This window comes from Erpetoichthys calabaricus, chromosome 17, assembly GCF_900747795.2.
Source record: "Erpetoichthys calabaricus chromosome 17, fErpCal1.3, whole genome shotgun sequence".
In the NCBI taxonomy this organism is placed as follows: Eukaryota; Metazoa; Chordata; class Cladistia; order Polypteriformes; family Polypteridae; genus Erpetoichthys; species Erpetoichthys calabaricus.
The window spans coordinates 34697786-34720053 of record NC_041410.2 but is presented as its reverse complement, the minus strand read 5'-3'; the positions used below and the strand labels follow the sequence as shown (position 1 = coordinate 34720053).

Below are 22268 nucleotides of genomic sequence, written 5' to 3'. Positions count from 1 at the left end.
GTGAAAAACTATTTGCCCCCTTCCTGATTTCTTATTCTTTTGCATGTTTGTCACACAAAATGTTTCTGATCATCAAACACATTTAACCATTAGTCAAATATAACACAAGTAAACACAAAATGCAGTTTGTAAATGGTGGTTTTTATTATTTAGGGAGAAAAAAAAATCCAAACCTACATGGCCCTGTGTGAAAAAGTAATTGCCCCCCTGAACCTAATAACTGGTTGGGCCACCCTTAGCAGCAATAACTGCAATCAAGCGTTTGCGATAACTTGCAATGAGTCTATTACAGCGCTCTGGAGGAATTTTGGCCCACTCATCTTTGCAAAATTGTTGTAATTCAGCTTTATTTGAGGGTTTTCTAGCATGAACCGCCTTTTTAAGGTCATGCCATAGCATCTCAATTGTATTCAGGTCAGGACTTTGACTAGGCCACTCCAAAGTCTTCATTTTGTTTTTCTTCAGCCATTCAGAGGTGGATTTGCTGGTGTGTTTTGGGTCATTGTCCTGTTGCAGCACCCAAGATCGCTTCAGCTTGAGTTGATGAACAGATGGCCGGACATTCTCCTTCAGGATTTTTTGGTAGACAGTAGAATTCATGGTTCCATCTATCACAGCAAGCCTTCCAGGTCCTGAAGCAGCAAAACAACCCCAGACCATCACACTACCACCACCATATTTTACTGTTGGTATGATGTTCTTTTTCTGAAATGCTGTGTTCCTTTTATGCCAGATGTAACGGGACATTTGCCTTCCAAAAAGTTCAACTTTTGACTCATCAGTCCACAAGGTATTTTCCCAAAAGTCTTGGCAATCATTGAGATGTTTCTTAGCAAAATTGAGACGAGCCCTAATGTTCTTTTTTGCTTAACAGTGGTTTGCGTCTTGGAAATCTGCCATGCAGGCCATTTTTGCCCAGTCTCTTTCTTATGGTGGAGTCGTGAACACTGACCTTAATTGAGGCAAGTGAGGCCTGCAGTTCTTTAGACGTTGTCCTGGGGTCTTTTGTGACCTCTCGGATGAGTCGTCTCTGCGCTCTTGGGGTAATTTTGGTCGGCCGGCCACTCCTGGGAAGGTTCACCACTGTTCCATGTTTTTGCCATTTGTGGATAATGGCTCTCACTGTGGTTCGCTGGAGTCCCAAAGCTTTAGAAATGGCTTTACAGTATAACCTTTACCAGACTGATAGATCTCAATTACTTCTGTTCTCATTTGTTCCTGAATTTCTTTGGATCTTGGCAAGATGTCTAGCTTTTGAGGTGCTTTTGGTCTACTTCTCTGTGTCAGGCAGCTCCTATTTAAGTGATTTCTTGATTGAAACAGGTGTGGCAGTAATCAGGCCTGGGGGTGGCTACGGAAATTGAACTCAGGTGTGATACACCACAGTTAGGTTATTTTTTAACAAGGGGGCAATTACTTTTTCACACAGGGCCATGTAGGTTTGGATTTTTTTTCTCCCTAAATAATAAAAACCATCATTTAAAAACTGCATTTTGTGTTTACTTGTGTTATATTTGACTAATGGTTAAATGTGTTTGATGATCAGAAACATTTTGTGTGACAAACATGCAAAAGAATAAGAAATCAGGAAGGGGGCAAATAGTTTTTCACACCACTGTAGTTATAAAGTATTTTTCCAATGGCTTTTTAGCTGGATATGTAGTTGATTTGTCGTAAAATCGGCGCGGTTGCAGTACACACTTCTGACACCATGTTTATGTATATAGACCATGCGGAGCTGTTTTCCACAAGCCAACTCTGCTTTACTCAAACGGTCGGTGTTAAACAGTCAATTGCCAACAGGACTCACTGGCTGTCTGTTTATATAGTGTGAGCCACTAGGTGGCAGCATAACCTCTAACACTCCTCCGGTGTCCAATTCCCGGTGAAGCCTTCTATAAGGGCAGTCCTGTGAGTAACTGGTGCAAGGTGGGGCAGACCACCCCTCGCCCGGAAGCTAAAAGTTAATCGGTTGTGATGCTGGGCCTCCAATGAGCATCTTATGTGGACGCTGGCCTTGGGTCGGCTCACGGAACCGGGGGGAAGTGTTGTGTATGGGTTGTCCCTGACACTGTGTGAGCGAAGTGACACGGAGCCGGGTGGCTTGTAAAAGCTGAAGAAGTGAACGGTAACTTTTTAGGGCCACATCCAGCAGTCTAGCTTAAAACGGCAGATTCCATTTCTCCTTCTCTGACGCCAAACACTACATGCTCATGTTAAATAACACGTTAGTAGCGTGTATACTAATGTAATGAAAAAAAGGTAAATAACAAACGTTTTTCAATGCGGAGTGCTGCCGCCATGAAGTTATAACTTCACTTCCAATTAAAATATTGAATATGTTTCTAGTACGTGGAGTTTGGCCACATTACTTATTAAACAATAACCAATAAGAAGAGAAAGGCGAATTGCCACTGCTTTTATTTGAGATCGAAGATGAGAAAGATGAAGGGACACTTTTCCTGCAGTGGCCTCAGAATAAAGTAGAGTGCCAAAGGAAGATTACAATGCTAATTTACGAACTGAACAATGAAAATCATGAGTGCAGGGAAAGGGCAAGAAAGTGACGGCCTGAAGTGAATGTGTAAAAAGCAGAGTGAAAGGAGAAATGGGAAGGGAGTGCGCAAAGTGAAGAGAAATTGAAGGCATGATGTGAACACTACAAGCTGAGAGGGTAGAATTAACAAAATGGCACGAACCGAAAGTGACATTAAAATGCAGAATGTGAGCTCAAGCGTTGGCATGGCAAATGTTAGGATGCAACAAAGAGTGAGAGGTGAACGCATGCAGGGTTTTCTTGGACTGCAAGCGGGAGCTGCAGTACGTCGCCACCTGCTGGGTTATTCGCAGGCATGACATGAACAGTAAACTGAGAGCGTGAACTTGACATCAGAGTGTGCGTTTGAAACTGTCATTAAAAGAGGACTGCTGATTGTAATCAAGATTGAAAAAATATCAGCAGGAAGTAATGTTTATAACGTGATCTTGAAATTAAGTGGCCCTGTGCAGGTGAATCCTGCTGTCCGAAGTCTTCAACGGGTTTACGCAGGGAGCCTTTGCCTACGCCAGGTCCTACGCAGGTTGGCATTCAGCAAGTATTTGCAAAGGAAACTTGTGTAGCTTACGCAGAAAAAAAAAGTTAGGGAGCATGCGCGAGTCTGATGCTAACTCTTTTTGGCTATAGCATATGCGTGTGAAGAGTGAAGTGAATAGGGAATCGCTTATTATTGCGTAGCTTGCTGCACGCGGAGGACTGTGCAAAGGGGATGCTGAAATAAAGAAACACATTTAGCATGAGTTGTATTTTTTCCCTTTGTTCTCTATCGGTTTACGTGTAAAAAGCACAAAGGCGCAGTATATGTTTTGGCCACCTGTCAGGTGAGGCTGACGGTGCGAGTTGTTCAAGTAATTCAAACGGTGTTTCTCTCGAGTGGAAAGGATTACATTAAGTTAATCTCAAAGACTTGTTGATCTGAAGTACTGTCTGCTACGTAAGTGCATTGCATTGCATCTACCAGCTGAAAGCCAAAGCAGTAGTTCACTGGGAAACTGCTCGCTCCCACGTGTCAGGACTACTCAGTATTCCAATAACATGACATATTGGGGACATACAGGATTCGATGAATGGGTAGGTGACACGAGCCAGCTAGCAAGCAATCAGAAGAGCAAGGCGAATGTCACTGCTTTTATTTGAGATCGAAGATGAGGAAGATGGAAGGGGCCGTTTTCCTGCGGTGGCATGCACAATAAAGTAAAGAGCGCAAAAGGAAGAGTCTTCTTCTTTCAGCTTCTCCCGTTAGGGGTTGCCTCAGCGGATCATCTTTTTCCATATCTTCCTGTCCTGTACATCTTGTTCTGTCACACCCATCACCTGCATGTCCTCTCTCACCACATCCATAAACCTTCACTTAGGCCTTCCTCTTTTCCGCTTGCCTGACAGGTCTATCCTTAACATCCTTCTCCCAATATACCCAGCATCTCTCCTCTGCACATGTCCAAACCAATGCAATCTCGCCTCGCTGACTTTGTCTCCCAACCATTCAACTTGAGCTGACCCTCTAATGTCCTCATTTCTAATTTCCCATCGGGATTAATAAAGTATCTATCTATCTATCTATCTATCTATCTATCTATCTATCTATCTATCTATCTATCTATCTATCTATCTATCTATCTATCTATCTATCTATCTATCTATCTATCTATCTAATTCTGTCCATCCTTGTCACACCCAACACAAATTTTAACATCTTTAACTCTGCCACCTCCAGCTCTGTCTCCTGCTTTCTGGTCAGTGCCACCATCTCCAACCCATATAACATAGCTGGTCTCACTACCGTCCTGTAGATCTTCCCTTTCACTTTTGCTGATACCCGTCTGTCACAAATCACTCCAGACACTCTTCTCCACCCATTCCACCCTGCCTTCACTCTCTTCTTCACTTCTCTTCCACAATCCCCATTACTCTGTACTGTTGATCCCAAGCATTTAAACTCATCCACCTTCGCCAACTCTACTCCCAGCATCCTCACCATTCCACTGACCTCCCTCTCATTTACACACATGTATTCTGTCTTGTTCTTACTGACCTTAATTCCTCTCCTCTCTAGAGCATATCTCCACCTCTCCATGGTTTCCTCAACCTCCTCTCTACTGTTGCTACAAATCACAATGTCATCAGCAAACATCATAGTCCACGGGACTTCTGTCTAATCTCGTCTGTCAACCAGTCCATCACCATTGCAAATAAGAAAGGGCTCAGAGCCGATCCCTGATGTAATCCCACCTCCACGCTGAATGCATCCATCACTCCCTCTGCAGTTCTCACCACTATCACACTTCCCTCATACATATCCTGTACAACTCTTACATACTTCTCTGCCACTCCCGACTTCCTCATACAATACCACAGTTCCTCTCGAGGCACCCTGTCATATGCTTTCTCCAGGTCCACAAAGACACAATGCAACTCCTTCTGGCCTTCTCTAAACTTCTCCATCAACATCCTCAGAGCAAACATCACATCTAATTTTCGAACTGAACAATGAAAAGCATGACTGCAGGGAACGGGCAAGAAAGTGATGGCCTGAAGTGAAGATGTAAAATGCAGAGAGTGAAAGGAGGAATGGGAAGGGAGTGCGCAAAGTGAGGAGAAAGTGAAGGCATGATGTGAGCAATACAAGCTGTGGGCATAGAATGAAGAAAATGGCACGACCTAAAGTGACAGAAACCCTGCTCTGGTGGAGAGTGCTCAAAGTTATACAAACGTTATAATTTAAATAAAATATAAAATACCTACAATAGATTAGAAACCTCTGTTACCTTATACCATTCTTGCTTCCACCATACCACCCGTCGAAAAGCTGGGATTAAATCATTATGATCTTCAGTTTTCAATGTTTTTTCCACCTCCTTTTGGGTTATGCGCTGCTCTTTTTGATTTTATGCTACTCAATTTGTTTGCATATTTTTAATTTTGTTTGTGTGCTTCTCCATTTGCAGTTGTTGTGTCTCATTTGTTTTTGCATATTGTGATTTGTTGTTGCGTATTTAATTTGCTTTTGTACATTCAATTTGAGTGGCGCAGTGGTAGTGCTGCTGCCTCACAGTAAAGAGACCTGGGTTCGCTTTCTGGGTCCTCCCTGTGTGGAGTTTGCATGTTCTCCCCATGTCTGCATGGGTTTCCTCCCACAGTCCAAAGACATGCAGGTTAGGTACATTGACGATCCTAAATTGTCCTTAGTGTTTGCTTGGTGTGAGTGTCCTGCAGTGGGCTGGTGCCCTGCCCAGGGTTTATTCCTGCCTTGCGCTCTGTGTTGGCTGGGATTGGCTTCGGCGGACCCCGTGACCCTGTGTTAGGATATAGCGGGTTAGACACTGACTGACATTCAATTTGATTTTGCCTTTTTCATTTGTTTTTGCAGATTCAAGTTGTTTTTGCGGTTTCTGATTTGTTTTTGTGTTTTCACATTGTCTTTTGTGTATTCAATTTGTTTTTGTGCATTCAAGCAACATTGTTGGGAGTGATGCAGGATAGTTATTGCAAATGACCGAAATTGGTTCTGTTTATAGGGAAAGAGAAGCATTAGTAACCACAATTGACCCCCTATCCCTTGTAGTATCGCTCACCTTTGGGCTTGTTGGCTTCTTCCTAAGCTCTCGTGCGTGACAGTGGATATATTTAAATATCTAGGATCAGTGGCAGCTCAATATAGGCAACTAAATGCAGATACAACCCACAGAGTGTAGTGGGGAAATGAACAATTGGAGGAACATTTCAGGAGTATTGTGTGATTGAGGAATTATACAAAGATAAAGGGTGAGGTTTTTAAGACCAGCAATGGTGTATATATGGCATGAGAAGTAAAGGAAGTGTAGGAGAAGTTGGATGTGGCAGAAATGAGACAGCTGAGATGGATGCGTGGAGTTGCAAAAAAAGACAGAAGAATAAAATGGACGTACAACAAAAGTAGGAGAGATGTCTAAGTACAGGAAAGTAGGTTGAAATGGTGTGGAGCTGTGATGTGCAGAGACAATGAAGATGTGGCCAAAAGAGTGATGGGAATGAGAGTACAAGGGAAGAAAAATAGAGGGAGGACAAAACAGAGTTGGGTGGATAAAGTAAAAGAAGATTTGATGGGAAAGGGCTTGACTGGCAAGGAGATGCAGGACCGAGCTCTAGAAGTGGGGAAAAATAAATAGGAAGTCTATCTAGGTTTTTTGTTTCTGCTGCTGGTTTAAATGTCAAAAAGTATCATAGTATTATGTTTTAGTATCATCAAAAATTATGTTAGGTTTCACAGGATTTATTTATTGAGTTAGTTCACTTATTAAACAAACATTGGCTGTATTTTGTTTGGAAAATAATACTAATTTAATACTATTTTAGGAATTCAAATGAGAGACTTGTGCACTGGCTATAATAGAAATGAAATGTCACTGTTTTAAAAGGCCTATATTATATTTCTATTTATGTTAACCTTTTCATAAGAAAACCTTTCGCCGGGGAAATACATAACATACATTGAAAATGAAAAAAGTGGATGTCATCGCCATTGAGCTTCGCTGTCTCAGTTGAGTGGCTGCACTTATCCACAAAAGAGACTCCTCAATCATTATTTTACTTTTTCTTTCTTTTTTTTTTTAATTGTGAAGTTTATCAATAGGTGCTCAGACCTCATCTTGCTTGAGGGCATTTTTTATTTTATTTCAGTACTTCGTTTTCAAAATTGCTCAAATAAAACATATTCATATAACTAAAACAAGCAATGTCTCATTCCGAGGACTATCAGAGACAACATTTCATGGGAAAAAAAAAAGAAAAGAAATGCAAACGAAACTCGAACCCGAATCCATGCAGTAACAGAAAGGCGCAGCTCTATGACAGCACTGATTCAACACACGTTAAACATAGATTATGTATACGTGTTTCACTTTAAATAAAACAGTAAGATCACAAAGTATTTCAAATGAAATGTTTACCCAATGAACTGCAGGAGACTGTACTGAAATGTGTTTCCAACAGGGTGCGATACACTATGGATCGAGACTGTTATTTTGCAGTGATTTTTGGATTACAGTTTGTTTCCGAGGGGACGAATAAAACGAGACACAAACCTGACACGTGGTTTAACAAGCATTAGAAGCGGAATGGCATGAACTGCACTGTCAGTCAGAAGTAAACAAGCTTATGAGTGTAGCGTTATTATGTCATTGTAATGCCGAAACTTTAACATTTTGAAATGGCGTTGACTTGGTAAGATTTATATATTTGTTTTTAAATTTTTGCCCAGCTTTTTTCGTAATGTTATTGCACCGAATAAAGTGATGCTATTTTTTTTTTACGTGAGCTATAACTTTCAATGTTTTTTTTGTTTCTGTTATGCAAGTCTAGTCGTTTGCCACTTTTTGAATGGCTTCAGTAAAATGGATCTGCATATCCCATTACTGTATATTTATTTGATTGCTGAATGCATCTTTAAATACTGTATTATTCATAGGACAGCACTTTTTAAAATGGCTTTTGTAAATGTATCCGCACATCTATTTTATTTATCAGACTGCACAGTGTGTCTTCAAACGCTGTATTATTCAAAGTGCAGCATTTCCCTATTGGTTTGTTTCTGTTATACAAGACTAGACGTTTGTCACTTTTTATAGGGCTTCAGTAAATGTTTATCTATTGTATGTACTTAAATGCTGTGTGTAACTTTAAATACTGCGTAATTCTTGGTGCAGCATTTATGAATGGCTTCTGTAAATGTATCCACACGTCTGTTTTATTTATCCCATCGCAGCGTTTATCATTAAATGCTGCGTTGTTCTTAGTGCAGCATACTGATAAAGGTTACCAACGTCTCCTCACCAATGTTGTTTGATTATCACGAGGGCTCCTCTCAGTAAAAATGTGGAAATGAACGGCAGTTTGTTTGATTATCACGAGGGCTCCTCTCCGTACAAATGTGGAAATGAACGGTAGTTTAACTGGCGACTCAGAACTGGCTCTAGGGGACTTCGGGCAGAGATGGGCCACTGCTGTATGCAAGATATTGACTAGTAGATACATAGATAGATGTACTATACTTTATTTGTCCCCAAGGGGAAATGAGAACATTACAGAAGCTCGATAGAGAAATTTATAAATAAGAAAACAAACAACAATCACCTAAACACACATAAGAACCTGTGACTTTGATACTGGAGAACTGCTGCAGTTATAGGCTATAAGTAAGATGGTCAGACCTGTCCAGATGTTCATTTGAAGGCGTTTAAATTTGAATAAAGTAGTTCCAGCATGTTGGGTCCTAAAAACGAACACGTCTTTTAGACGTTTGATTCAGTGTTTAAAAATAATCATCAACAGCTGTGGAACCGTGCCACTCGTGGAGAACAGTGATTAATGTGTATTTTTAGAGGATAATGTGACAAGCAATAGGTTTAGGTCACGTTCTGTATCCTGTTTTCACCATTAAAGTTGTACGTTTACAACATATCCTTATCCATGTTATTGGCTCGATGTCGAAAAGTCAAGAGTTCTTTGTAGTTAAGTGGCATCCCGTCTAATGTTGGTGTTTTTTCTTCTTTATTTGATTAATTAAAATACAATATTATACAAGATAGATAGATAGATAGATAGATAGATAGATAGATACTTTATTAATCCCAAGGGGAAATTCACATACTCCAGCAGCAGCATACTGATACAAAAAACAATATTAAATTAAAGATGGATAACAATGCAGGTAAAAACAGACAGTAACTTTGTATAATGTTAACGTTTACCCCCCGGGTGGAATTAAAGAGTCGCATAGTTTGGGGGAGGAACGATCTTCTCAGTCTGTCAGTGGAGCAGGGCAGTGACAGCAGTCTGTCGCTGAAGCTGCTCTTCTCTCTGGAGATGACACTGTTTAGTGGATGCAGTGGATTCTCCATGATTGACAGGTACCTGCTCGGCGCCCGTCGCTCTGCCACAGATATCAAGCTGTCCAGCTCCATGCAAAAAATAGAGCCTGCCTTCCTCACCAGTTTGTCCAGGCGTGAGGTGTCCTTCTTCTTAATGCTGCCTCCCCAGCACACCACCGTGTAGAAGAGGGCGCTCGCCACAACCGTCTGATAGAACATCTGCAGCATCTTATTGCAGATGTTGAAGCACACCAGCCTTCTAAGGAAGTATAACCGGCTCTGTCCTTTCTTACACAGAGCATCAGTATTGGCAGTCCAGTCTAATTTATCATCCAGCTGCACTCCCAGGTATTTATAGGTCTGCACCATCTGCACACAGTCACCTCTGATGATCACAGGGTCCATGAGGGGCCTGGTCCTCCTAAAATCCACCACCAGCTCCTTGGTTTTTCTGGTGTTCAGGTGTAGGTGGTTTGAGTCGCCCCATTTAACAAAGTCCTTGATTAGGTCCCTATACTCCTCCTCCTGCCCACTCCTGATGCAGCCCACGATAGCAGTGTCGTCAGCAAACTTTTGCATGTGGCAGGACTCCGAGTTGTATTGGAAGTCTGATGTATATAGGCTGAACAGGACCGGAGATAGTACAGTCCCCTGCAGCGCTCCTGTGTTGCTGATGCAATGTCAGACCTGCAGTTCCCGAGACGCACATACTGAGGTCTGTTTGTAAGATAGTCCACGATCCATGCCACCAGGTGTGAATCTACTCCCATCTCTGTCAGCTTGTCCCTAAGGAGCAGAGGTTGGATTGTGCTGAAGGCGCTAGAGAAGTCTAGAAACATAATTTTTACAGCACCACTGCCTCTGTCCAAGTGGGAGAGGGATCGGTGTAGCATATAGATGATGGCATCCTCCGCTCCCACCTTCTCCTGATATGCGAACTGTGAACCTGTGGCCTCAGGTGGTGAAGCAGCAGCCTCTCCATGGTCTTCATCACATGTGATGTCAGAGCAACAGGCCGGAAGTCATTCAGCTCACTAGGACGTGATACCTTTGGGACTGGGGTGATGCAAGATGTTTTCCAAAGCCTCGGGACTCTCCCCTGTTCCAGGCTCAGGTTGAAGATGCGCTGCAGAGACCATCAGCAGTCGTGGCGATACTCCATCTGGCCCCGCTGCTTTGCTGGCACGAAGTCTCCTCAGCTCTCTGCTCACCTGCGCTCTAGTAATTGTGGGTGGGGATGTCACTCCTATGCTGGTATCAGCAGAAGGATGTGTGGAGGGTGCAGTACTCCGAGGTGAGAGTGGGTTAGGATGGTCAAAACTGTTAAAGAAGTTGTTCATTTGGTTTGCTCTCTTCATGTCTCTCTCAATGGTGGCACCCCGCTTCGAGCTGCAGCCAGTGATGATCTTCATCCCATCCCACACTTCCTTCATGCTGTTATTCTGCAACTTCTGCTCCAGCTTTCTCCTGTACTGCTCCTTCGCCGCCCTGAGCTGGACTCGGAGTTCCTTCTGTACGCGCTTGAGCTCATGCTGATCACCTCCTTTAAAAGCCCTTTTCTTCTGGTTCAAAAGGCCCTTGATGTCACTTGTAATTCATGGCTTGTTGTTAGCATAGCAGCGTACAGTTCTTACTGGAACTACAAAGTCCATACAGAAGTTGATGTAGTCAGTAGTGCAGTCAACAACCTCCTCAATGTTCTCACTATGTGATCCCTGCAGAATATCCCAGTCTGTAGTTCCAAAGCAGTCTCTCCGAGCCTTCTCTGCTTCAGGGGACCACTTCCTGAATGAGCGTGTGGTTGTAGCTAGGACTCTCACTCTTGGTTGGTAGTGAGGCTGAAGCAGAACCAGGTTATGATCTGCTTTCCCAAGCACAGGCAGCGGGGTGTCGCTGTATGCGTCTTTAACGTTTGCATACAGTAAATCAATAGTCTTATTTCCCCGGGTGTTACAGTCCACATACTGGGAGAAGGCAGGTAATGTTTTGTCCAGCGTCACATGGTTAAAGTCTCCAGCGATTAGCACAAGCGCCTCAGGGTGCTGCATTTGTAACTTAGCAACAACAGAATGGATAATGTCACTTGCTGTCTCCACGTCCACCCGAGGAGGGATGTAAACGATAACAGCAATGACGTGTCCAAACTCTCTGGGCAAGTAATATGGACGCAAACTTCCAAACTCTCTGGGCAAGTAATAGGGACGCAAACTTACGGCCAACAGTTCGATGTCCCTGCAGCAAGTGGAGACTTTGACGTTAACATGTCCAGAGTTACACCACCGTGTATTAACATAGAGAGCGAGTCCTCCTCCTTTGTGCTTCCCGCAGGTACTTGCATCTCTGTCCGCTCTAACTGTGCTAAACCCGGGTAGCTCCATGTTAGCATCTGGGATGGTGGTAGTTAGCCACGTTTCGCAAAAGCACAACAAAGTGCATTCTCTGTAGGTTCTGACATTTTTCACCAGCGCAGCCAGTTCGTTGATCTTATTTGAGATTGAGTTCACATTTCCCAGAATCACAGAAGGCACCGAAGGCTTAAAACGCCACTTTCTCGCAAGCCGCAAAAAATGTTTTGATACAAAACATGTTATATATAAAACAATTCAAATAATACATTCAAAATATTTAAAGTGGAACAAAGGAAAGAAACTTAACAAAAAGTAAATAAACAACAATAATATTTTGAAACAATAGAAATCCTTGAACAACAGGTTGGAAAGCTCAAAGCAACCTAAGTGAGACTTTACAGATAACAAATATGTGGAAAAGGGACCTTTCAATCAGCATCTCAGAAAATGAGTGGAACGCACTCTTCATTAGTTGAATTATAGAATGCGTAACACGTAAAACTAACTCTAAAGACTTTACATATTACAAACATTAAGTAAGGAATTGTTAAATAAAGGTCTACTTCTGATATGTTCACACATTTGAATGAAATATTTACCAAATAATATTAAAAAGAATTTTTGTTAAAAGAAACCAATCCATCTTTCCACATCTTGCATCCATATCTATCCCAAATTCTATGCTGGTTAGTCTTGATGGAGATTCAGACAGCCATTCAACAATATATAAAAATCTTTCAAAGGTCCTAGGGAACGGGTCAGTCAGCATCTCAGAAAATGAGTGGAATACACTAGTTCAATATACTTGTTTGTAGTTCAACTAAAAGTCTTTCATTGATCTTGTTTATCTCTTTTTTGAAACGTGTAAAGAATTCATTAATGGTATTGTAGAATACACTTGTTGGATTAGTAATTAACTCTTATGCTGTTATTGCTATTTTTATGTAAATAAGTTATCAATTATGTAGTTGTTTGATTGAGTAACATGCCATTATAATGTTCTGTTTTTAGCAAATAAAATGAAAGAAAGAGAGAAAAATTGTTCACAGAACATGTTTGAAGATTTACCTTTTTGGGACAAAATTTGAAGATACTTTTATGCTTGCATTGTAAAGATGAGAAAAATGCTTTGTAATACACATTTTGTTGTTGTTCATTATTTTTTGTTGTGTTGTGATACTTTTTGCAGGCATTATTCAGATATTAAGACCATGCCTCTGCTAAAGGTTTAGAGATTTATGTATTATGTAGCAGTGCTACAGATTATTGTACTCCATTTCCCAGCAGCCCAGAGGTTATTGCCCTTATTGGATATCTGCAATGGGTGCAGGGGCTGGTGGGGGACTTTAAAATCGAGCCATCTAATTTGCAAGGGATACTCCGTTGTTTGTGTGTGTGTGTTCACCCGTTTGTCTCCTCTGCAATACCACCTGTGGAATGTAGTTTTCATCCTGGATTGTCAAACCTGTAAGGATGTATGGACTGTCTTGTGCCTGCCTGTCGTGTGAGTAGTGTTGGATTGGTTCTTGTACTTCCTCAGAGCGAGCACTCCCCAGATCTCTTCACCCGTCACCGCATCAGGACTACCAGTAGGACTGTTTATCACATTACTTACAGAAGACTTCCTTGGATCGTCATCTTTTCTTCTATTCCATTTCATCTGCTACTGTTGCTTTTGGATTGTTTGTGGACATGGTTTATGTTGTGCTTTGCTGTATTTTGTGTGTCTGTGTGTGAGTGGTGCAATTCGGGCCAAGGCTGGATATGTTCCTGAAATCCCCACCAAAAAAATAATAAATCACCATTCCTATGACGGTGTGAATCTGAGTGGCACTGGATCACTACAAATGTTTATTCAATCAATTTTCAAGTATGTGGGAGGCTGCTTACTATGAAACCAAAGGCTTGTCCTTTGAGGTAGATGTGGATTTTATTTAAATGTTATTGCATTGAAAAATGCTGTTCAGGGCTGTTATAAATGAGGATAATAAAGCGACTTAATAATTTTAGTTCTGAGTTGTAATACTTACCTCTAAATTGCAGTTAAACCTAAGTTTCTTATGCTCCTTAATCATAGTGCCGGAGAGTGGCGACATGTATATTGATTAGCCCAGGGGTTCTTAGTGTCGGTCCTGGGAGCCCACTGTGGCGTCAGGTTTTTGTTCCAACCAGATTCATAATCAGTGACAACACCTGATAACACTGATCTCAATTAATTAGTGGGAATTTTTATTTTTCTCTTATCTTATTCTACATTAAGAAAGCACTGCAGCATGATTTTTACATTTATAAGACATTTAGGAATATTTCCATTTTTCCTGCAGATTTAAATGCTTAACTCCCTTTTGTTAATTTCATTATATTTTGCCCTTTCTCTGTGCAGTTTGCTCCCTTCATTGTATCTTAATAATGACAACCAGCACAGCAAATAGTCAGGCAAACAACGCTGAATAATCAAAGGTTGCAACTACTTAGTTGTCTAATTTCTACATTTTTTCCCAAAACACAGAATTTGGTAAATAACAGTTCACTTGATTAGCCAAGGAGTCCAGTTAAAAATTGAAGCTGGTTTGAACAAAAACCTGCAGCCATAGTGGGCCCCCTTAGGACTGATGTTGAGAACCCCTGGATTAGCCCATGCAAGTAGGAATTTTACTGTACTCTGTAGACATGCCAATAAGTCTATAAATCTGTGTTTTTCCCTTTTAATAGGAATACTACACCTGTAGATAGCAGTACGCTACAGTTTTCCAAAGATGCTTTTGAAAAATACTCAATGGCACCATCGGTTAAAGAACTTATAATTATGACACAAAGGTATGAAAAATAGCATGTATTTTTTATTTGATTTGGCATTTACTGTAAATCTGCTAGTGTTTTTCTTATGCCACACTTAGTTAATTTTGTGAAATGACCAAAAAAAGACATTTTTCTGTTTTATGTTATTCTAGCCAAGAATCAAAAAAGTCTGTAGCAGAAAAGCCAGAGAAACAGGTTATTACACCACAATCTCAAAATACATCCTTGGAGAAAAAATCAGAAGAAATCAACTCTCTAGATACTTTCCCAAACCCCAGAGTACCTTACCCCCGCTATTCATGGATTTCTCAACAGGACCAGAAAGCCTACATACACAAGCAGACCATGTGCTACAGAAAACAAAGTCAAGCATTTCAGAATTCTAAGGTATGGTTGTTCAATGTTTAAATGTAAGTTTCAGATATTAATTTGAAATGCCGGTGTTAAACACACAGTATCATGATAACTGGTTGCAGTGATGATTTACTTTCTGTTCCTGGATGTACTTACTGAATTAGTGTATGGTATTAATAGCTTGTCCTTTTCGTTTAGATTGGTAAATAACATGGGCATCTTGTTTTTTTCATCCCAACTGTTTTGTACTGACAGCAGAGGGAAACACCAAGTTAAAGAGAAGCATTCCCATAAAACTTGCGGCCAGCCTCTGTTCAGCATGTATAGTCATGCACTGGCCTCTCACTCTCTGAGCGCTCTTGCAAGCACCAGGTGATGTTTGTCCACTTCAAAGCTGAATTCTAGCCAAAGACACTTACTAGACCTGTCAGTGATTCATTTTAACTGTTCCTCTCAACCTTAGACTAGGATCTCTAAGTAGATGGAATACTTTAGCAACTTCAATGATGGAATTGTGTCAGGTTACCAACAAAGTCATGATCACTAGTACTTATTATTGTTGGGTTACTTAAAAGTCTATAAAAATGTGGGTGGGAAGGCTGTTGCTAAGATTTCTCATGCATATAGTGCAACGGTCTTCTCAGGATTGGTTTTTTTACTTTGGTCTGGTTGATTTATTTTACTTTATTGATAACATATTTACTAAGTGGTCTGTAGTGATAGCCATTCTGTAATGTTGGCAAGTGCCAATAAGTAAATTGTGTGTGTTTTTGTGTGATTGAATCATACATGTTTATGTGTACCAGTAAGCTACTGCACACCAATTAAGGCATTGTAACTAGATGCCTGTTTGCCAACTGAATCATTATTAAATTGTTCTGAATAAACCATTTTATATCCAACTCTCTATCCTTCATTCCTTTTCCTGAAAACTGTCGAGCTGGAATTGCTGAGGTTAAAATGGGTGTATATATTTAAATGCACTTGGTAATGTAATTTATGTTTTTATCAGTATGTTTGCATATGGAAGATTGGGCATTCTGGTCAAATGGTGTTTTCATTGAATTTTAAAGTGAAGAGAAGTTAATTTAACTTCCTGGGGGTATAGACTTAAACATGACATATTTCTGCCAGGTTTGTCACACAGTTGTAACTATCTAATCATTTAAACAGTTTCAGTAGAAAAAAGGGCACAAAAGTTTGGACATTCAGTTCTTTATAGTACATATGCTCTTTCTCAGAATTAATTGTAACATCCAGTTATACCACGTTAAAGTAGAAAATAGGTATAGTCTTAATCTGTTGTATGGTTAATACTTAATTGCATTTTCACAAAACAACTGTTTTTAATCGAACTTCACAGAAACTACTCTGGGGCAATAAAGACAATAACAAATAGTAGCTATCCAACCATCTTCACTCCTACATCATAGTTTTAGTGAGTGTCGTATGACTCTTAACATCACCAGAAAAGAAATACTGTCAATATTTAATTAGTCTTTTTTTTCCACAGAAGCTAGAAGATCTTTTGAAGGCTGAAGTTGGTGAATTCATGACTTTTTTGGAAAATGCATCTAAGCTTTGTGCAGATGATTATAAAATGTTGTCTGAAGAAACAGCTTGTTTTGTTGAGGTAATATTCTGAACAATATGTGATTGTTGTCATTTTTCCAATTCACTTAATCCAGATCAGGGATGCTGGAGACGCTGGAGACCATCCCAGATAGCATAGGGCGCAACTCGGGAACAAACCCTGGACAGGGCCAGAGTCCACTGCAAATGTAATTAATGTGTATCTTTAATATATCTTCTGCATATATTATATACAGTGCATCCGGAAAGTATTCACAGCGCGTCGCTTTTTCCACATTTTCTTAAGTTGCAGCCTTATTCCAAAATGGATTACATTCATTTTTTTTCCTCAGAATTCTACACACAACACCCCATAATGACAATGTGAAAAAAGTTTACTTGAGATTTTTGCAAATTTATTAAAAGTAAAAAAACTGAGAAATCACTTGTACATAAGTATTTACAGCCTTTGCTCAATACTTTGTTGATGCACCTTTGGCAGCAATTACAGCCTCAAGTCTTTTTTAATATGATGCCACAAGCTTGGCACACCTATCCTTGGCCAGTTTCGCCCATTCTTCTTTGCAGCACCTCTCAAGCTCCATCAGGTTGGATGGAAAGCATCGGTGCACAGCCATTTTAAGATCTCTCCAGAGATGTTCAATCGGATTCAAGTGTGGGCTCAGGCTGGGCCACTCAAGGACATTCACAGAGTTGTCCTGAAGCCACTCTTTTGATATCTTGGCTGTGTGTTTAGGGTTGTTGTCCTGCTGAAAGATGAACCGTCGCCCCAGTCTGAGGTCAAGAGCGCTCTGGAGCCGGTTTTCATCCAGGATGTCTCTGTACATTGCTGCAGTCACCTTTCCCTTTATCCTGAATAGTCTCCCAGTCCCTGCCGCTGAAAAACCATCCCCACAGCATGATTCTGCCACCACCATGCTTCACTGTAGGGATGGTATTGTCCTGGTGATGAGCAGTGCCTGGTTTCCTCCAAACGTGATGCCTGGCATTCACACCAAAGAGTTCAATCTTTGTCTCATCAGACCACAGAATTTTCTTTCTCATGGTCTGAGAGTCCTTCCGGTGCCTTTTGGCAAACTCCAGGCGGGTTGCCATGTGCCTTTTACTAAGGAGTGGCTTCCGTCTGGCCACTCTACCGTACAGGCCTGATTGGTGGATTGCTGCAGAGATGGTTGTCCTTCTGGAAGGTTCTCCTCTCTCCACAGAGGACCTCTGGAGCTCTGACAGAGTGACCATCGGGTTCTTGGTCACCTCCCTAATTAAGGCCCTTCTCCCCCGATCGCTCAGTTTAGATGGCCGGCCAGCTCTAGGAAGAGTCCTGGTGGTTTCGAACTTCTTCTACTTGCGGATGATGGAGGTCACTGTGCTCATTGGGACCTTCAAAGCAGCAGATATTTTTCTGTAACCTTCCCCAGATTTGTGCCTCGTGACAATCCTGTCTCAGAGTTCTACAGACAATTCCTTTGACTTCATGCTTGGTTTGTGCTCTGACATGAGCTGTCAACTGTGGTACCTTATATAGACAGGTGTGTGCCTTTCCAAATTATGTCCAATCAACTGAATTTACCACAGGTGGACTCCAATTAAGCTGCAGAAACATCTCAAGGATGATCAGGGGAAACAGGATGCACCTGAGCTCAATTTTGAGCTTCATGGCAAAGGCTGTGAATGCTTATGTACATGTGATTTCTCAGTTTTTTTATTTTTAATAAATTTGCAAAAACCTCAAGTAAACTTTTTTCACGTTGTCATTATGGGGTGTTGTGTGTAGAATTCTGAGGAAAAAATGAATTTAATCCATTTTGGAATAAGGCTGCAACATAAAAAAATGTGGAAAAGTGATGCATTGTGCATATATACATATACACATATATAATATGCATATCTGTTCAGTATGGATCCAGAATGCAGATCCGTACCACTGAACCTCTCTCCACCACATATTACACACATTCGATATTTGTATAGGTTTAGTTTAGTTCAATATGGGTGTACTGAATGTGTGTCAGTGAATATTAGGCACTATCCCTCAAGCTGTAATATGTTTGTTATACTTGGCTTATAAGCCTTAGTAGATAGTGTAATGCTTTCTTACGTATTCTTGATGCTGCTTAGATGACAAGCATGTAATAAGAATGGAGTTTTATTGTATTACAGTAACATTCTTAAACAAGTAACTTAAATACAGTATTTCATTATGTTAAAAATAGCACGGCCAAAAACAACTAAGGTGAGACATTCTTATTATTTGGGTTATTGTTGAATTATAGCTCCCTAAAATGGTTTTAGCAAAATGATTATCACATTTTAGATATATCATTCCTGGTATCTCAGACAGAAGCAGTTTACTAGTATTTAAGTCAAGGTAAATCGTATGATTGATCCATCCCCATGCTTTTTAAAAGAAAACAAAATAGCAAAAATCCACCAGGTGGCGCCAGAAATAATTAATTTAACCAAGTTATCCATTAGATTAATATGCAGATAAATAAGGCATTAAACATCAGTGATGTTAACTAAGGTAAGATATTATTTATGAGCAACAACTGTATTTAAAAAAATATTATTGAAATTGCACTTTTTTTTGATCTATGTTAAATATGTTCAATTTAACTTGAAACAATCTGTTGCAATACTAAACATACTTACAGTATTTATTGTTTAACTTGGCGGGATTAGATATTAAGGCTTTTGATTCTGTTAGACCTCAGGTTGCCATTAGGAAAGCTTGCAGACTAATATCATCAGTGATCCACGTGTGCTCTAATCCATCCCATGGAAAGATATTTTTAAAGATTAAATTTTTTTATTTTTTGTTATGCTGAGTATTAAAGTTTGCAGTTCGGTACAGTAGAAATTTAACCTGCTGACATGTCCAGGGTAATTTTTGCCGCAACAGTTACATAACTTGGATTAGAAGGATTTAGAAAATATTTACTTTAAAACTATAAAATTGTACACATGGATTATTTTAATGGAGTGTGTTGCAACAGAAAATGTATGTAAATTATCTTCTTTTTTTGTATTCAGAAATATTTAAAAATAGGTTTGGAGCGAGTGAAGAATTATCCTGCGGGTTTTTGTTTGAATGAAACAATATCTTTAACAGGAGGAAAATTTAAACCTGAGATGACCTTAAAACTGCAGAAGACTTTGTTGAAAATGGTATGTATATTATCATCTCATGGGTAAAGCAGAAAGATGTTTTTAATTTAGATTTATAAACTGTTGAATCAAAGAACATTGCATTTCATACTCAAAACTGGTGTGTATGTTTGACATATATTTGCGTTTAAGTTTAATCTTGGATTATAAGATCACTAACCATTACTTTGAACAGAATTTAAATAAAGTAAAAATACATAAATCTGGTAGTTAAGTGTTTTTAGACAATGAAACCTGTTTAAGAAATCATAAATGAAAGATTAATGATATTGTTTGACATTTCCAAGTCAGCTGATTAAATTTAAGTTACTGTATGTATGTATATGTTTATAAGAACAAAATGTCACATTGACACAAGTATTCAGACCCTTTGCTCAGTACATAGCTTTAGAACTTTGGCAGTGATATCATCCTGAAGTCATCTTGTATTTGACACAGCAAGCTTTGCACACCTAGATTTTGATTATTTCCTGCCATCTTCTCTGCCGATCATCTCAGGCTTTGTCAGGTTAGGTTGGGATTCTAGGTGGACAGGTCTCTCCAGAAATTTTAGATTAGGTTCAAGTCCAGGCTTTTGTTGAGCCATTTTGGGAAATTCATAATACTCCTGTGTGGTCTCACTTCTTTCAAGACTTAGATTTGTCATCTGATTGTTCACAAGAAAAATACAGTGTTTGTATTTTGGTTCAAGTAATGCATAATATTTATGGCAATATTTAATTTTATTATGTATTTTTTATTCTTTAGGGATTTGCTCAATATAGCAAAGTGACATTCCAGCCTTCACAACTTCCTGTTGATCGGACCAGTGTTAATCGGCTTATGTCACAACTGGAAAAGAAAAGTATTTCAAATTTAGTAAGTACATTTCAAAATACATTGATGATTGCTTTAACAACAACAACATTTATTTATATAGCACATTTTCATACAAAAAGTAGCTCAAAATGCTTTACATAATGAAGAAAAGGAAAATAAAAGACAAAATAAGAAATTAAAATAAGACAACATTAGTTAACATAGAAAAGGAGTAAGGTCCGATGGCCAGGGGGGACAGAAAAAACAAAAATCTGCAGGGGTTCCAGGCCACGAGACTGCCCAGTCCCCTCTGGGCATTCTACCTAACATAAATGAAATAGTCCTCTTTGTAATTAGGGATCTCACAGAAGGACTTGATGATGATGGTCATGCAGACTTCTGGCTTTTAATCCATCCTGTTGGAACATCACGGTGCTTTGAGTAGATGGTGGTGGCACAAGCCACCACCAAAAGGACACCGGAAAAGGAAACAGAAGAGAGAGTAGGGGTTAGTACAGATTTTAGAGCCACCATGAATAGTTATTATAATGAATTGGATATACAGAGTATCAGGATTAAATTACAGTGACGTTATGAGAAGGCCATGTTAAAATAATGTGTTTTCAGCAGTTTTTTGAAGTGCTCCACTGTATTAGCGTGGCGAATTCCTATTGGCAGGATATTCCAGATTTTAGGTGCATAACAGCAGAAGGCCGCCTCACCACTTCTTTTAAGTTTTGCTCTTGGAATTCTAAAGAGACACTCATTTGAGGATCTGAGGTTACGATTTGGAATATAAGATGTCAGACATTCCGATATATAAGATGGGGCGAGATTATTTAAGGCTTTATAAACCATAAGCAGAATTTTAAAGTCAATCCTGAATGACACAGGTAACTAGTGCAGTGACATCAAAACTGGAGAAATGTGCTCAGATTTTCTTTTCCTAGTTAGGATTCTAGCAGCTGCATTTTGCACTAGTTGCAAACGATTTAGGTCTTTTTTGGGTATTCCTGAGAGGATTCAGTTGCAGTAATCTAGCTGACTGAAAACAAATGCGTGAACTAATTTCTCAGCATCTTTCAATGATATAAGAGGTCTAACTTTTGCTATATTTCTTAAGTGAAAAAATGCTGTCCTAGTGATCTGATTAATATGCGATTTAAAATTCAGATTATAGTCAACAGTTACCCCTAAGCTTTTTACCTCCGTCTTGACTTTTAATCCTAATGCATCCAGTTTATTTCTAATAGCCTCATTGTATCCATTATTGCCAATCGCTAAGATTTCAGTTTTCTCTTTATTTAGCTTTAATTTAATTTAATTTAAGACATTCATAAAGATTTACATTTTGTTTAGTATTTAATGTGAGGAGAGTTTTATTTTTAAAGGTTAAACAACACTAAGGCATATCTAGCCTTATCCCCTTCTACCCACTTTTTGGTAAGCAGGGAACTGAACAAAGCACAGTGAGTCAAGAAAGATGTATAAGGAAAATGGATCAGTCAGTCACATATAGAGAACAATCCCTTTTCTCACCACAGCCCCTTAAAACAATAGAAAAATAAATTCCTCTTATCGCATTTAATAAAGAATACAAAAAATAGATGATGGTAATGGAAATTCATGAAGACTGTTTAATTCCTGTGGTTGTGAATGTGTGTGTGTATTTTTTTTTATTTTTTTTATTTTTTTTTTAATGAACATAAATTCATAGTCATGCAGAAGAGGGCATCAAGCGCAAACAAACAACTCTTGATGAGGCACCAACTCATTTCAGGCCACTAACACCCTGAAAAAATATATTAT

General features: G+C 39.6%; 1 protein-coding gene across 1 annotated transcript in view; it reads left to right on the top strand.

Annotated features, from left to right (window-relative positions):
- Positions 1 to 7623: 7623 nt before the first annotated feature.
- Positions 7624 to 22268, top strand: part of ice2 (interactor of little elongator complex ELL subunit 2) — a 69213-nt gene continuing 54568 nt past the window's right edge. The window contains exons 1-6 of the mRNA XM_028823116.2: positions 7624 to 7756; positions 14463 to 14567; positions 14702 to 14936; positions 16417 to 16536; positions 19527 to 19661; positions 20409 to 20519. Of these exons, the coding sequence (XP_028678949.2) occupies positions 7743 to 7756; positions 14463 to 14567; positions 14702 to 14936; positions 16417 to 16536; positions 19527 to 19661; positions 20409 to 20519 (720 nt within the window). The 5' untranslated portion in view covers positions 7624 to 7742. The remainder of the gene's footprint in view (positions 7757 to 14462; positions 14568 to 14701; positions 14937 to 16416; positions 16537 to 19526; positions 19662 to 20408; positions 20520 to 22268) is intronic.